General features: G+C 39.9%; 1 protein-coding gene across 2 annotated transcripts in view; it reads left to right on the top strand.

Moving 5' to 3' along the window:
* Positions 1-524: 524 nt before the first annotated feature.
* The window catches only part of cables2b (Cdk5 and Abl enzyme substrate 2b), an 84136-nt gene continuing 69303 nt past the window's right edge, over positions 525-15357 (top strand). The window contains exon 1 of one of the 2 annotated variants that reach the window (XM_034171806.1): positions 525-976. In XM_034171806.1, coding sequence (XP_034027697.1) covers positions 573-976 — 404 coding nt within the window. In that variant the 5' untranslated portion in view covers positions 525-572. The remainder of the gene's footprint in view (positions 977-15357) is intronic. The other variant, XM_034171807.1, reaches the window with a different exon arrangement.

Below are 15357 nucleotides of genomic sequence, written 5' to 3' on the forward strand. Positions count from 1 at the left end.
GTCCTTGAGAATAGTCAATGTGTCTTGGTGGTTTCCCTCACTTTTCTTCTTTATGCACAGAAGGAGTGCTGTTTCTCTGTACAGTCACAGGCACAGAAGCCTGTAAGGCCATCAGAGCTGCTTGGGGGTCTTGGTGTCTTCATCACCTGTGTTCCTGACTTGTTTAAACAAAATTGCCTGTAGGATTTGCATAGAAAATAAGCCTCATAGTTTGTCCAATTACTTTTGGTCTCCAAAAATGGAAATTAGCGAGTGTGTATGAACATGGTTGTAATTCTGCATTAAATAATTATTAAAAATACAAATAAGTCATTCGACGTGTCCAACCGTTTGAGGCGCAGGATAATATAGAAAAAGAGTCGAAAACGAAAAACAAAATATTCAATATTTTTCAGAAAAAAAACAACACAACATAACCAGGCTCCTCCCTCTCCGCCCTGTGGCTCGACGTCATGACGTGTGCTGTCTGAGCCAATGAGAGCACCAGAGGGCGTGTCTTGCTCTGGCGCCCGGTAAAAGGGATTTGACAGTTTGGGTCTCGCGCTCAGCTCGCGGACGTCGGGACGGAGACGATGGCGGCGGCGGCGGCGGCCGCCTGCGGACCCCGCAGGATCCGGGACAACTCCCGCCGGAGACAAGCCGCACTTTTATTCCTCAGTAACATCTCGCTGGACGGACGGCCCGTCTCCGGATCGGGGGCGCCGGCTCCGGATCCCGGGACTTGTCCTAGCGAAGGAATCTGCTCTCCGACGCCGCGGACTGGACTCCTGAACGTGCCGCCGATCCTCGTCCTGCCGTCGGACGCCGAGGTGCTGCTGGAGAGCCGCCGAGGCTCGTCGCCCTCCACGGGGATCAGTCAGCGGCTGTCTGCGTCCCCGTCCAGCAGCAGCCTGCTGCCGGGACCGGGACCGCGCAAGTCCTCCACGCTGCTGTCGGTCCAGAGTTGCAGCTCCGTCACCTCAGAGCTCAGACACAGGTGAGGGGGGCGGGCACAAAACAAACAAACAAACAAATACTATCTATCTATCTATCTATCTATCTATCTATCTATCTATCTATCTATCTGTCTGTCTGTCTGTCTGTCTGTCTGTCTGTCTGTCTGTCTGTCTGTCTGTCTGTCATTTCGTGAAGATTGCCATCTGAGTCTGTGTAAACAAGGTACTACTAATTTATAGCTGGTGACAACAGTTAAATTAACTACATTTTTTAGTACTTTTCCATCTGAATCAGAAGCTCAGAGTCCAGTCTGACTTTGGTCTGTTCAGTCAAAACTGGTTTATCTAGAATTCTGCCAGTGTAAACATGGCTAACACCAATTTATAACTGTTTTATAACCATTTAAAACCAACTATTACCAGGTTTATAATCTAAAGTGGCTGAAAACAGAATTTTTATGTACGTTCTTTAAATGCAGTTTTATATGATTAATTTTATTTTGTAATGCAAAAAGTTCTTTCACAAGTTTAAATATAATGCAATGCTAAACTACCCTCAGTCATATGAGCGCTGTCTTCTTCATATGTATTAAATACACATGTATACATATGTATATAAAATTATACATATGCCCATGATAACTAATACAAAATCTAAATTAATCACTGAACTAAAATTTCAAAACACAAACATGCAAACAGCAGTGCACCATGCACAACCCTCCCCCCAAAACCAAAATCGATAAACCTAATTCATCACATCATAACAAGTAATTAGATGATTTTTGTAGCGCCTTTTAAAGCCAACCAAGTTACAGTGATTTTATGTTATCCAGGCACAAATTTCAAATAGTAACACCTTTAACAGAAACACAAGGACTTTACAGTAGTTCAGATCTTTGATTTTTTTTTTAAATAATAATGTTCCTCGCAAATTAAAACTGGAGTCCCTCATTTTGAACAGGTCCTGGAAAATGTTTTGTTAAAAGTTTTTTTTTTTTACTTTAAACATAATTTGTATTATGCTATAATCAATCAGGTCCAAAAATTTTAAAATGTGTAAACAGAAAAATAGTGGATTTGTTGGCTCACGATATGGTTTATTACTAATAATTCTTATGACTTTCTTTTGTAGTAAAAACATTGAACTTGTATTTGTTTTGTAGGTGGTTCCCAAAACTTCAATACAATAGGTCATATACAGAACAAGTAATGAATGATATAAGGTAACTAATGAGTGTTGGGGAGGAAGTCTTGCACTTTATACAAAATGGCAATGGCTTTTGACATTTTTGATTTCACATAATTTATGTATTTTCCAACTCAATTTATCGTCAATGAAAACCCCAAGAAATTTACTTTTGTTTACAAGTTCATTTTCAGTATCGTGTACTAGTAAATTTCTACATAATTTCCTGGGTTTATTTCAAAATACGATACACTTTGTTTTACCAAAATGAAGCGATCATTTTTTTGTCTTGTAAATGACTCCAGAGGTGTTATCAGGTTATAAAAACAGCATTTTCTGATTTAGAAGTGTTTATTTCTTGCTTGCTTTTACATAATATATGACAAAGAGGTTATATTTACACACAATCAAAAGGGTTTCAGCTAGCTAGACCAGCCTGTGATGTCACCACACTAACATCTGCGAAATATCTTGTATCTTGAGGTGTTATTAGGTTCCAAAAACAGCATTTTCACTTTTAGAAGTGTTTATTGCTAGCTTTTACAGAATACTTGTATATCAATCAATCAATCAATTTTTTTATATAGCGCCAAATCACAACAAACAGTTGCCCCAAGGCGCTTTATATTGTAAGGCAAGGCCATACAATAATTATGTAAAACCCCAACGGTCAAAATGACCCCCTGTGAGCAAGCACTTGGCTACAGTGGGAAGGAAAAACTCCCTTTTAACAGGAAGAAACCTCCAGCAGAACCAGGCTCAGGGAGGGGCAGTCTTCTGCTGGGACTGGTTGGGGCTGAGTGAGAGAACCAGGAAAAAGACATGCTGTGGAGGGGAGCAGAGATCGATCACTAATGATTAAATGCAGAGTGGTGCATACAGAGCAAAAAGAGAAAGAAACAGTGCATCATGGGAACCCCCCAGCAGTCTACGTCTATAGCAGCATAACTAAGGGATGGTTCAGGGTCACCTGATCCAGCCCTAACTATAAGCTTTAGCAAAAAGGAAAGTTTTAAGCCTAATCTTAAAAGTAGAGAGGGTGTCTGTCTCCCTGATCTGAATTGGGAGCTGGTTCCACAGGAGAGGAGCCTGAAAGCTGAAGGCTCTGCCTCCCATTCTACTCTTACAAACCCTAGGAACTACAAGTAAGCCTGCAGTCTGAGAGCGAAGCGCTGTATTGGGGTGATATGGTACTACGAGGTCCCTAAGATAAGATGGGACCTGATTATTCAAAACCTTATAAGTAAGCTCTCTCCTTCTAGTCCCCATCAGTACTCTAGCTGCAGCATTTTGAATTAACTGAAGGCTTTTTAGGGAACTTTTAGGACGACCTGATAATAATGAATTACAATAGTCCAGCCTAGAGGAAATAAATGCATGAATTAGTTTTTCAGCATCACTCTGAGACAAGACCTTTCTAATTTTAGAGATATTGCGTAAATGCAAAAAAGCAGTCCTACATATTTAATATGCGCTTTGAATGACATATCCTGATCAAAAATGACTCCAAGATTTCTCACAGTATTACTAGAGGTCAGGGTAATGCCATCCAGAGTAAGGATCTGGTTAGACACCATGTTTCTAAGATTTGTGGGGCCAAGTACAATAACTTCAGTTTTATCTGAGTTTAAAAGCAGGAAATTAGAGGTCATCCATGTCTTTATGTCTGTAAGACAATCCTGCAGTTTAGCTAATTGGTGTGTGTCCTCTGGCTTCATGGATAGATAAAGCTGGGTATCATCTGCGTAACAATGAAAATTTAAGCAATACCGTCTAATAATACTGCCTAAGGGAAGCATGTATAAAGTGAATAAAACTGGTCCTAGCACAGAACCTTGTGGAATTCCATAATTAACTTTAGTCTGTGAAGAAGATTCCCCATTTACATGAACAAATTGTAATCTATTAGACAAATATGATTCAAACCACCGCAGCGCAGTGCCTTTAGTACCTATGGCATGCTCTAATCTCTGTAATAAAATTTTATGGTCAACAGTATCAAAAGCAGCACTGAGGTCTAACAGAACAAGCACAGAGATGAGTCCACTGTCCGAGGCCATAAGAAGATCATTTGTAACCTTCACTAATGCTGTTTCTGTACTATGATGAATTCTAAAACCTGACTGAAACTCTTCAAATAGACCATTCCTCTGCAGATGATCAGTTAGCTGTTTTACAACTACCCTTTCAAGAATTTTTGAGAGAAAAGGAAGGTTGGAGATTGGCCTATAATTAGCTAAGATAGCTGGGTCAAGTGATGGCTTTTTAAGTAATGGTTTAATTACTGCCACCTTAAAAGCCTGTGGTACATAGCCAACTAACAAAGATAGATTGATCATATTTAAGATCGAAGCATTAAATAATGGTAGGGCTTCCTTGAGCAGCCTGGTAGGAATGGGGTCTAATAAACATGTTGATGGTTTGGATGAAGTAACTAATGAAAATAACTCAGACAGAACAATCGGAGAGAAAGAGTCTAACCAAATACCGGCATCACTGAAAGCAGCCAAAGATAACGATACGTCTTTGGGATGGTTATGAGTAATTTTTTCTCTAATAGTTAAAATTTTGTTAGCAAAGAAAGTCATGAAGTCATTACTAGTTAAAGTTCATTCATTCAGTTGTTTAATTTTGTAGAAAAAAAGCAGATCACAGACATGATACAAAACTAAAGTCATTTCAAATGACAACTTTCTGGCTTTAAGAAACACTATAAGAAATCAGGAAAAAAAAATTGTGGCAGTCAGTAACGGTTACTTTTTTAGACCAAGCAGAGGGAAAAAAAATATGGAATCACTCAATTCTGAGGAAAAAAATATGGAATCATGAAAAACAAAAGAACGCTCCAACACATCACTAGTATTTTGTTGCACCACCTCTGGCTTTTATAACAGCTTGCAGTCTCTGAGGCATGGACTTAATGAGTGACAAACAGTACTCTTCATCAGTCTGGCTCCAACTTTCTCTGATTGCTGTTGCCAGATCAGCTTTGCAGGTTGGAGCCTTGTCATGGACCATTTTCTTCAACTTACACCAAAGATTTTCAATTGGATTAAGATCCGGACTATTTGCAGGCCATGACATTGACCCTATGTGTCTTTTTGCAAGGAATGTTTTACAGTTTTTGCTCTGTGGCAAGATGCATTGTCATCTTGAAAAATGATTTCATCATCCCCAAACATCCTTTCAATTGATGGGATAAGAAAAGTGTCCAAAATATCAACGTAAACTTGTGCATTTATTGATGATGTAATGACAGCCATCTCCCCAGTGCCTTTACCTGACATGCAGCCCCATATCATCAATGACTGTGGAAATTTACATGTTCTCTTCAGGCAGTCATCTTTATAAATCTCATTGGAACGGCACCAAACAAAAGTTCCAGCATCATCACCTTGCCCAATGCAGATCCGAGATTCATCACTGAATATGACTTTCATCCAGTCATCCACAGTCCACGATTGCTTTTCCTTAGCCCATTGTAACCTTGTTTTCTTCTGTTTAGGTGTTAATGATGGCTTTCGTTTAGCTTTTCTGTATGTAAATCCCATTTCCTTTAGGCGGTTTCTTACAGTTCGGTCACAGATGTTGACTCCAGTTTCCTCCCATTCGTTCCTCATTTGTTTTGTTGTACATTTTTCGATTTTTGAGACATATTGCTTTAAGTTTTCTGTCTTGACGCTTTGATGTCTTCCTTGGTCTACCAGTATGTTTGCCTTTAACAACCTTCCCATGTTGTTTGTATTTGGTCCAGAGTTTAGACACAGCTGACTGTGAACAACCAACATCTTTTGCAACATTGCGTGATGATTTACCCTCTTTTAAGAGTTTGATAATCCTCTCCTTTGTTTCAATTGACATCTCTCCTGTTGGAGCTATGATTCATGTCAGTCCACTTGGTGCAACAGCTCTCCAAGGTGTGATCACTCCTTTTTAGATGCAGACTAACGAGCAGATCAGATTTGATGCAGCTTTTAGTTTTGGGGATGAAAATTTACAGGGTGATTCCATAATTTATTCCTCAGAATTGAGTGAGTCCATATTTTTTTCCTCTGCTTGGTCTAAAAAAGTAACCGTTACTGACTGCCACAATCTTTTTTTCTTGATTTCTTATAGTGTTTCTTAAAGCCAGAAAGTTGCCATTTGAAATTACTTTAGTTTTGTGTCATGTCTGTGATCTGCTTTTTTTCTACAAAATTAAACAACTGAATGAACATCCTCCGAGGCCGGTGATTCCATAATTATTGCCAGGGGTTGTATAGCGCCAAATCACAACAGAGTTGCCTGAAGGCGCTTCACACAAGTAAGGTCTAACCTTACTAACCCCCTGAGCAGCAGTAGTAAGAAATAAAACTCCCTCTGAGGAAGAAACCTCAAGCAGACCAGACTCAAAGGGGTGACCCTCTGCTTGGGCCATGCGACAGACACAAATTACAAAACAATTCAGAAAACAAATATACAGGAAATGCTGTTGGTGCACAGGACAGAATCAGGCATCAGAAAGACAAGAAATACAGTATAATTTATCAGCATTAAACAACAAGAAAAACAGGAAATACTAAGGTGATTGCCAGCCACTAGCCCCAAGCGTCACTAAAAGACCCAGAATTTAGGTAAAGTTGATTCCGCAGCACGCTCCATTTTCTAATAAAATGAATCAAAAGAGTAAAAAGTGTAGAACTATACTATGCCAGTATGCTAGCCATACGAAAGGGAAAATAAGTGCGTCTTAAGTCTGGACTTAAAAGTCTCCACAGAATCTGACTGTTTTATTGATGCAGGGAGATCATTCCACAGAACAGGGGCATGATAAGAGAAAGCTCTATGACCTGCAGACATCTTATTCATCCTAGGGACACAAAGTAGTCCTGCACCCTGAGAACGCAAAGCCTGGGCCAGTACGTAAGGTTTAATTAGGTCAGCTAGGTAGGGAGGTGCCAGTCCATGAACAATTTTATAGATTAGTAGCAGAACCTTAAAATCTGATCTCACTGGGACAGGAAGCCAGTGAAGGAATGTTAAAATGGGTGTAATGTGGTTGAACTTTCTGCTTTGTGTCAAAACTCTGGCTGCAGCATTTTGAATCAATTGTAGAGGCATAATGGCTGGACTGCGGTAAACCAGAAAATAGAACATTGCAGTAGTCCAATCTAGAAGAGATGAACACATGGATCAGGGTGTCAGCATCAGCCATAGACAGGATGGGATGAATCTTCGCTATATTTCGCAGGTGGAAGAAAGCAGTCCTCGTAATATTTCTAATGTGGAGGTCAAAGGACAATGTAGGATCAAAAATTACCCCAAGGTTCCTCACTTTGTCAGTGTGATGTACGACACACGAGCCGAGGCTCAGCGTTAACTGGTCAAATTGATGGCGATGTCTCACTGGACCAAGAACCATCATTTCAGTCTTATCAGAGTTTAAAACTAGGAAGTTTCTAGACATCCAACTTCTCACTGATGCAAGGCAATCTTCTCTTTTTTAAACCAACACGATCATGAGATATGTGAGACTTTCTCTGAAATGAAACGTTCTGAAGTCAGAAGTTCAGTTTGATCTCGGCTGTTTTTTTAGACTTTTGCATTCTTAAAGCAGGAAGTCAGCAGCAGACGTTTTAAAATTTGAAGCCATATGGAGAGGCTGGTGGCTCTTGCAGAGGGGAAGTGAAGCTGTGGAAGGTTTGAAACCACAAACGGAAACCATCGAGCCAAACCGTTTTCTGCGGTATGGTCACATGGATCATTAAGAGGTGTTTTTAATTTTTTTCCTTTTAGAATAACAGAAAAGTTAAATGTGAAAGTTGTAAAAGTGTTTTCTGATCAGGAGCGCAGTCGTATTTGACACCTGCTTCGTCTGCGAGCTGATGGATGAGCTTCACCACTATGTTGGCAGAGTATCAAACCCAGAATGTTCGACCCACTGTGATTAACACCTCTTAACCTATTTACACTTCACAGCATGCTGGGAAACGACAGCAGCGGTCGCTGTGCGGTGCTGCACGTACCAGCTGTACCTCTCTGGTTGACTGACTGAGTTGAAGGTGTCCACAGACACCCTGCATATGATTTTAAATTGACTGCGTGTGACTTCCCTCTGCTGTAAAAACATTCACCCAGTTTCAAATGTGTGAGAAGATTTTATTTCAAAAATACACTTTCAGGTTTTGACATCAAGCGTTTTGATTTTTTTACTTTTAGAAAAAAATAAAACTGGTGGGTAAAATGAGGAGGTAAAGCCAAGTTTGAGTTCCAGTGTTCTGGAACTCAAATTCTGTTAAATTTGAAGGAAAATCAGTCAACTAATATGAGTCTATTATTTTGTACAGATTTTTTTTTTTTTTTTTATTTATAAATAATGCACAAAGACTCAAATGTTTAATAATGTTGAACATTTACCTTGGCTATGATCATCTGTTCAGTGACCACAAGAAGCACTTTAATCATGTTTTGTGCCTCATACAATAACATTAATAAACTCATTAGCTTCTGCTCATTAATGCAGTGTTTGTGTTGTAAATAAAGAAATTTGCTGAATAAATTAGTTTTGCTTCTTGGTGCATGAAGCGGTAGGACCACATTTAAAAAAAATAAATGCAATTTAGGCTACAGATTGTGGGACGTGCATACTCCAGTATGTTTCTTCCTGCTCATGACATTTTCTTTTTTTTTTTGACAGATATGACTAATACATCGATCCAACTTATAGTCCAGTAAATTGTTCCTTTCTGTTACACAGAAATTATGCCTTTATTTTATTTCTCTTGAATTTCTTTTTAATAGAATGCAATAGACCCCAAACCCAGTGTAGTTGCATCCTAAACATTACTGGCATTGTATCTGAGGGATCTCTTCAAGATGGTGATTGTTCCCTTAATTGCTGATAACTGTACCTCATGTGCACTTGGGTGGCCAGGAATTACCTCAAGGTATTTCTTCAGGTTCTTCTTCATAAGCCCTGTTGCCCACACCACAGCTGGTATTATATCTGTTTCCTTCAATGACCATGTTGTTCGCAGGTCATTTTTAAGGTCTTGTGATATCATGATTTTCTCCCCAAATATCTATCTATATATCTCTAGGGGTGGTGGCCAAGTTCCTAGAGCAGTTGGTCTGGGTCGGCTGATACCTGTTGTTGTTGTTGCTGTTGTTGGTGGTGGTGGTGTTGAAGTGGACCAGGACTTTATCTGGCTTAACTGCAGGTGGTTTGTGAATTTAGGTGGAGTCTGTAACTGCTCAACCCAGAATATATCTTGAGCCTCCCTGACTGGGTGAAGAGAGGTGGCTCCTGATCTGCGTGCTGTGAAGGCAATCCAGGACCAGCCTCTGTAAATCCAGAAAACCTAGGTTGCACTTTGGGACTAGATGGATCCATGGTGATCTGTTGCTGCTGGATCTGATCCAGCAGCACTTGGCCACCACTCAGTGCAGAAGGTTCCCGGTTCAAACCCCACCCCTGCAACATTTCTCCATGCAGTGTGGAGTTGCATCAGGAAGGGCATCCGGTGTAAAACTTGTGCCAATTCAACATGCAGATCCACCTTGGATTTGCTGTGGCAGCCCCGAGTGTGAACAAGGGAACAGCTGAAGGGACTATCTATCTATATCGCTATCTATCTGTCTGTCTATCTATCTGTCTGTCTATTTGTTATTGAATATTAATGTGCTCGCTGTAGTTTGCATGCATTTTGATGGGATGTACCATTTAAGCCAACCTGTAAAAAAAAGTAAATTTATGAAATTAATCAGCTCCATAGAACAATTTATGATGCATTTATCTAAATGTCAATGTTAAATGAATAACAAAATGCTTAATATTTGTAGCTGACAACCTTAGTTCTTGTGGCAGAGTAGCATTAACAGGGCTAGGCGTGTTATCGTGAGATTAGCTATGTTTGCTAGCTCATAAACTCATCTTTCCATTTGAAGGGAAATCATATAATTTGATATAAAAATATAGCCAGCAACACTCAAGTGTCCTTCTTAATAAAAGTTTTAATGACTTACGGCAAGACGACAGGATCAGGAGCACAGACGCGTTTCGACACACTGATGAAGACCTAGTCGAAACGCGTCTGTGCTCCTGATCCTGTCGTCTTGCCGTGAGTCATTAAAACTTTTATTAAGAAGGACACTTGAGTGTTGCTGGCTATATTTTTATATTGACTTAGTTTTTGAGCCCTGCACCTCCACTCCTGGTCCCTGTGAGTGCTCGTTTTTTTCTCTGCTTTAAATCATATAATTTGGCAAAATACTATTTATCTATGAATCAAAATTAGTACATTTACCTGTTATGTGACATAATATTAATGTACCTACCAAAGATGTAACTGAAATTTGCTGAAAATGAATGAAATCTCAAAGGTCCCAAAACGCCAAAGTTTTTGGTTGTCTTCTAGTCAAGGGTCCAGAGACTGTATACTTTGGGGTGGGGCTAACTCAACAATGGAAAATGTGATTTCTATGCAATAAAAAAAAAATGTCATAGAAGTAACAAACCATTTGATTAAATGAAGTAATGGATGGGACAATATATATTTTCCTTTTTTGTAAATTGACATCAAAATTGAAAGTGGGCTTAAAGGGTGCATGGGCGTAATGGGTATACTTACCCTAATGTTCTTTATTATCTTTTCTTAATATGAAACATTTGCACAAAATTTCTTCCAAGAGGCTACAAGAGCACAAGCACCAGCAGTTTATGAGTATACAACTGTATGTGGTTTCGGCTTAGTTCATTGGAGGAGTGTTCCATGTTGTTATGAGATGATATATACAACAGCATTGTCCGTTGTTGATTTGTGGATTAGTAGTGCAGAGAAAATAATTTGACAGCTTTAAACTCCAAATTAGCACAAGTCTGAGTTGGCTCATGTAGCCTCCCGCTGTTGTCCGAATGGCTTTTCATCCTGTCCCAGACAGTTGGACAAGTGTAAATACTAAAGCTGGCTTTGTGCAGAGAGCTATAAAAGGGAGCATTAGCATGTGCTGGATTATCTTAGCTACTTTCATTTCAGACATCTAAAATGTAGTTTTCTAACAAATATGGATGCAACATCTGAAGGTTGACATTTTTGTGCAATATTTTCCTGTGGCGCGAACAGGAAGCTACTCTGTTTAGTGTGTAATAGTGGAAACGTCAGCGCATTATAAGATAACATCAGTTTTACATGCAGTTAGCAGTTACTTCCCCATACATGATGAAGATCAACGTTCAGTAAAGAATTTTTGATGAAGTATGTGAGTCAGCTCAACATTAAGAGGCACATGATAAAATTTACAAACATTTTAAACTGATGAGCACCCGTAAGGACAGATTATCTCTAGTTGACAAAAAGATCACTGTGGAGCTGATTTGTGACATCACTGTGAACAAACCCACAACTTCTCAAAAATTTCTGACATTTTCGTTTTTGTTTTTGTTTTTGTTCCAGTTGAGTGAATTCCATGCAATATGTGAAGGTGAAGTAGAGCTCGACAAATTAGGTTTTTCCTGAGTGCCAATACTGATTTTAGGCAGTAAAAACTTTACGATGCAGAAATATCTGCCATTATAAAAAAGTATTTATTTCTCACTAACTTTTACAAAATATAAGAGAACTAAAGACATTCATCATGAAATGCCCCGTGCGCAGTATTATTTTCCATGCAAAGTGCAGTAATATGTACTTGTATGGGGTGGGTATTTGGTTGAAGCCTTATGTGTTTGATGTAAACTGGGATATACAATGAAAAAAATGGAGATTGGCATAATATTTATTTAGAGGATGTGACAAACAGTGACCATAAAAAGTCGGTCACGGTCACCAGCCTTCAAAACAAATGCAATTACTGGTGACCTTGAAAAGTAGGTCAAGGTGACTGGCCTTTGAACACATGCAAAGTACTTCTCCAAAGCATGTACCCACCAAATATGAAGTTTCTGCAAGCAATAGGTGCGGAGCTATGTTGTGACGAAGGATTTGACAGTTGTGACCATTGGTGACCTTGAAAAGCAGGTCAAGGTCACTGGCTTTCAAACCCATGTGAAGTACTCCTCCAAGGCATGTACCCACCAAATATGAAGTTTTTGCGAGCAATAGGTGCTGAGCTACGTTGCAGCGAATGAATTTGCGGCCAGGCAGACGGACAGACGAACTGACGGAAGGACGGATGGACAGACAACCCGAATGCTATATGCACTGCACGGGGCATAAAAGAATGCCAAACATATTGACCTGAGTGTATTGAACCATCTTGGATAACTATTTTCAGGCAACCAACCAATAAGCCATGATTCAGAGGGCTGCAGTTTGATTACAAAATGATTATCGATGCATCTTGATGCATCTGTTTTAAACAACGCACAGGTGTGCTCAAACAATATGCACCACTAAGAAAATAGCTGTTGAGGTGATTTTAGGTGATCAGCTATAAATGACAGCTTTGAAGCTCAGCAAATAAGCTACATAGACTTTTTCTTAGCTCTTTATGAAACAGCAGAATGAGTCTGCTTTCAGTGAGCGTGATGGAGGATTTCTTTAGCGGTGCAAACAAGCGCTCCGTCATATAACTGTTTGGTTTGGTTTTGGAGTTTGAAGTGAAAAACCGGGTTCAGATGGAGCCAGAACTTGTCACTACATGCTTCATGTTCTGTGGTTTGTCACAAAAAGTCCAAAAACAGGTGTTTTTTTTTGTTGTTGTTTGTTTGTTTCATTATGACACCCAGCACATGCAGCTGCTGTGTACTGTAACAAAGTGGCTGTAAGTGGGTCCTGTAATAATGTGGCTGTAATGATGTGGTGTAATGACGTGGCTGTAACAAAGTAGCTATAATGATGTGGTTGTAGTGACATGGCTTTAACAATGTGGTTGTAACAATGTGGCTGTAATGATATGGCTATGACGACAAGGCTGTAATGACATAGCTATAATAACGTGGCTGTAACAGTGTAGCTATAACGATGTGGCTGTAATGATGTCGCTATAATGTCGTGGCTGTAATGATGTGGCTATGACGACATGGCTGTAACGACATAGCTATACTAACGTGGCTTTAACAACACTGCTGTAATGATGTGGCTATGATGACATGGCTGTAACGACATGGCTGTAATGATGTGGCTATGATGACATGGCTGTAACGACATGCTATAATGATGTGGCTGTAACTACATGGCTGTAATGACGTAGCTATAACAATGTGGCTGTAACGACGTACTGAGGGGTGATGGGGTCCCAGCCATACTCAGCAGCACTGTAAACAATGCTGTTGGAGCGTCTGCTGCTGTGCAAACTATGTAATGACACCGTTTCCAACAGCAAAAGTTTTTTCTGCATTGTATATTTGATAAAAATTTTCATATCAGTAAAAAACAAAACAAAAAAAAAACAAAAACACAGATACAGTGTGGTACGAAAGGATCACGGTGGCCGATGTTATCGGCCAACAAAATTGGTCGGGCTCTACTCAGAAGACTTTGAGTCGCTGAAACAACTGACGCTTCCAGAAGGGCATCAGGCTGTTCTGCATTCAGAACTTGACTCTCATTGAACACTACTTCCGGAACTGTACAGTGGTTTTGGACACCTCTAAAAGTCTTGGGTGGAGTATGTGTAGCAGTTATCTTCTTTTATGGTTGGACTCCACTCCCAGAAGTGTCTACAAACTCAAACTTCATATAACTGTTTTCTTATTTTTGTACTTTTTGATACTGCTTCCACAGCTACGTTGTAATTACAGCTATGCTGCCCCTACAGATGATACTGAAATCACAGCTTGCAGTTATAATTTTGTGCAGAATATGCACTGCCAATTAATTGCAAGTATATTCATGCTATTAGAGAACACATGTCCTGTGCTCTAAAGCAGCTCTAGCTGCTAAAAAGTAATTTAAATATTGGATAAAAAAATAAATCAAGTTTTGCACCAGATGCATCGCTGGTATTGAACTTGGGACCTTCTGGTTGGATGCTGTTCAGGGTGCCAGCTGGTTCTGCCGCTGTGCTTTGTAAAATGTGTGAAAATGAATGCAGCATTTTGGTTTCAGTCTATCTGCTGTTATGTTTCACTAGCTTCGTGTGCAGCACTCTAATGTTTAATGTGACATTTGCTGCTGCACCACGCCGGGTTTCCACCGAGGTCATTGAGCCTTTGGTAACGATAAAGTCAGAGTGTTTGGGGGGAATTTGGGCTCACAAATTACACAGATGTTCCATTTGCTGCTTGCAGGATCTGTTTGGATTTAAGAGCAGCCTTCTCGTCAGCTGCACACTTCCTGGTGTGACGGCATTGTCAGATGTGATCAGTCACGCTCTGTTTAGCCTCGCAGTGTGGAATGAGGATCAGGATGTGAAGTCTTCCCGGTCAGATAAACAGCCCGGCAGCCACTTCGTTAGCCCGCTGACTTAGCGCGTGTAAATTCCAGCTTTTGTTTGGACAGAGTGTGAAGTGCAGGGAGAAGGACGCTGGTTTGACCTGCATTCACACGGCTCCGTGTGTGCAGAGTGGCTGACTGAGGACCCTCAGAAATCAACATGAACAAGAAAGCAAGTGTGCAATCTGCGGGGTGCCTCAGCCTCCAGGAAAGAAGAAGGGAAATTATTCAACTAAACAAACTGTGTTGATTAAAAAAAACTATTCTCTCTACGTTTGGATGTTTTTTTATGTTGCTATTCAAGTCAAAATTTTAATTTTAAGCAATCTAACACACTAAATCCAATCTCCAACCTTCCTTTTCTCTCAAACATTCTTGAAAGGGTAGTTGTAAAACAGCTAACTGATCATCTGCAGAGGAATGGTCTATTTGAAGAGTTTCAGTCAGGTTTTAGAATTCATCATAGTACAGAAACATCATTAGTGAAGGTTACAAATTATCTTCTTATCGCCTCGGACAGTGGACTCATCTCTGTGCTTGTTCTGTTAGACCTCAGTGCTGCTTTTGATACTGTTGACCATAAAATTTTATTACAGAGATTAGAGCATGCCATAGGTATTAAAGGCACTGCGCTGCAGTGGTTTGAATCATATTTGTCTAATAGATTACAATTTGTTCATGTAAATGGGGAATCTTCTTCACAGACTAAAGTTAATTATGGAGTTCCACAAGGTTCTGTGCTAGGACCAATTTTATTCACTTTATACATGCTTCCCTTAGGCAGTATTATTAGACGGTATTGTTTAAATTTTCATTGTTACGCAGATGATACCCAGCTTTATCTATCCATGAAGCCAGAGGACACACACCAATTAGCTAA

The sequence above is a fragment of the Thalassophryne amazonica genome, chromosome 6, assembly GCF_902500255.1.
Source record: "Thalassophryne amazonica chromosome 6, fThaAma1.1, whole genome shotgun sequence".
Lineage (NCBI taxonomy): Eukaryota > Metazoa > Chordata > Actinopteri > Batrachoidiformes > Batrachoididae > Thalassophryne > Thalassophryne amazonica.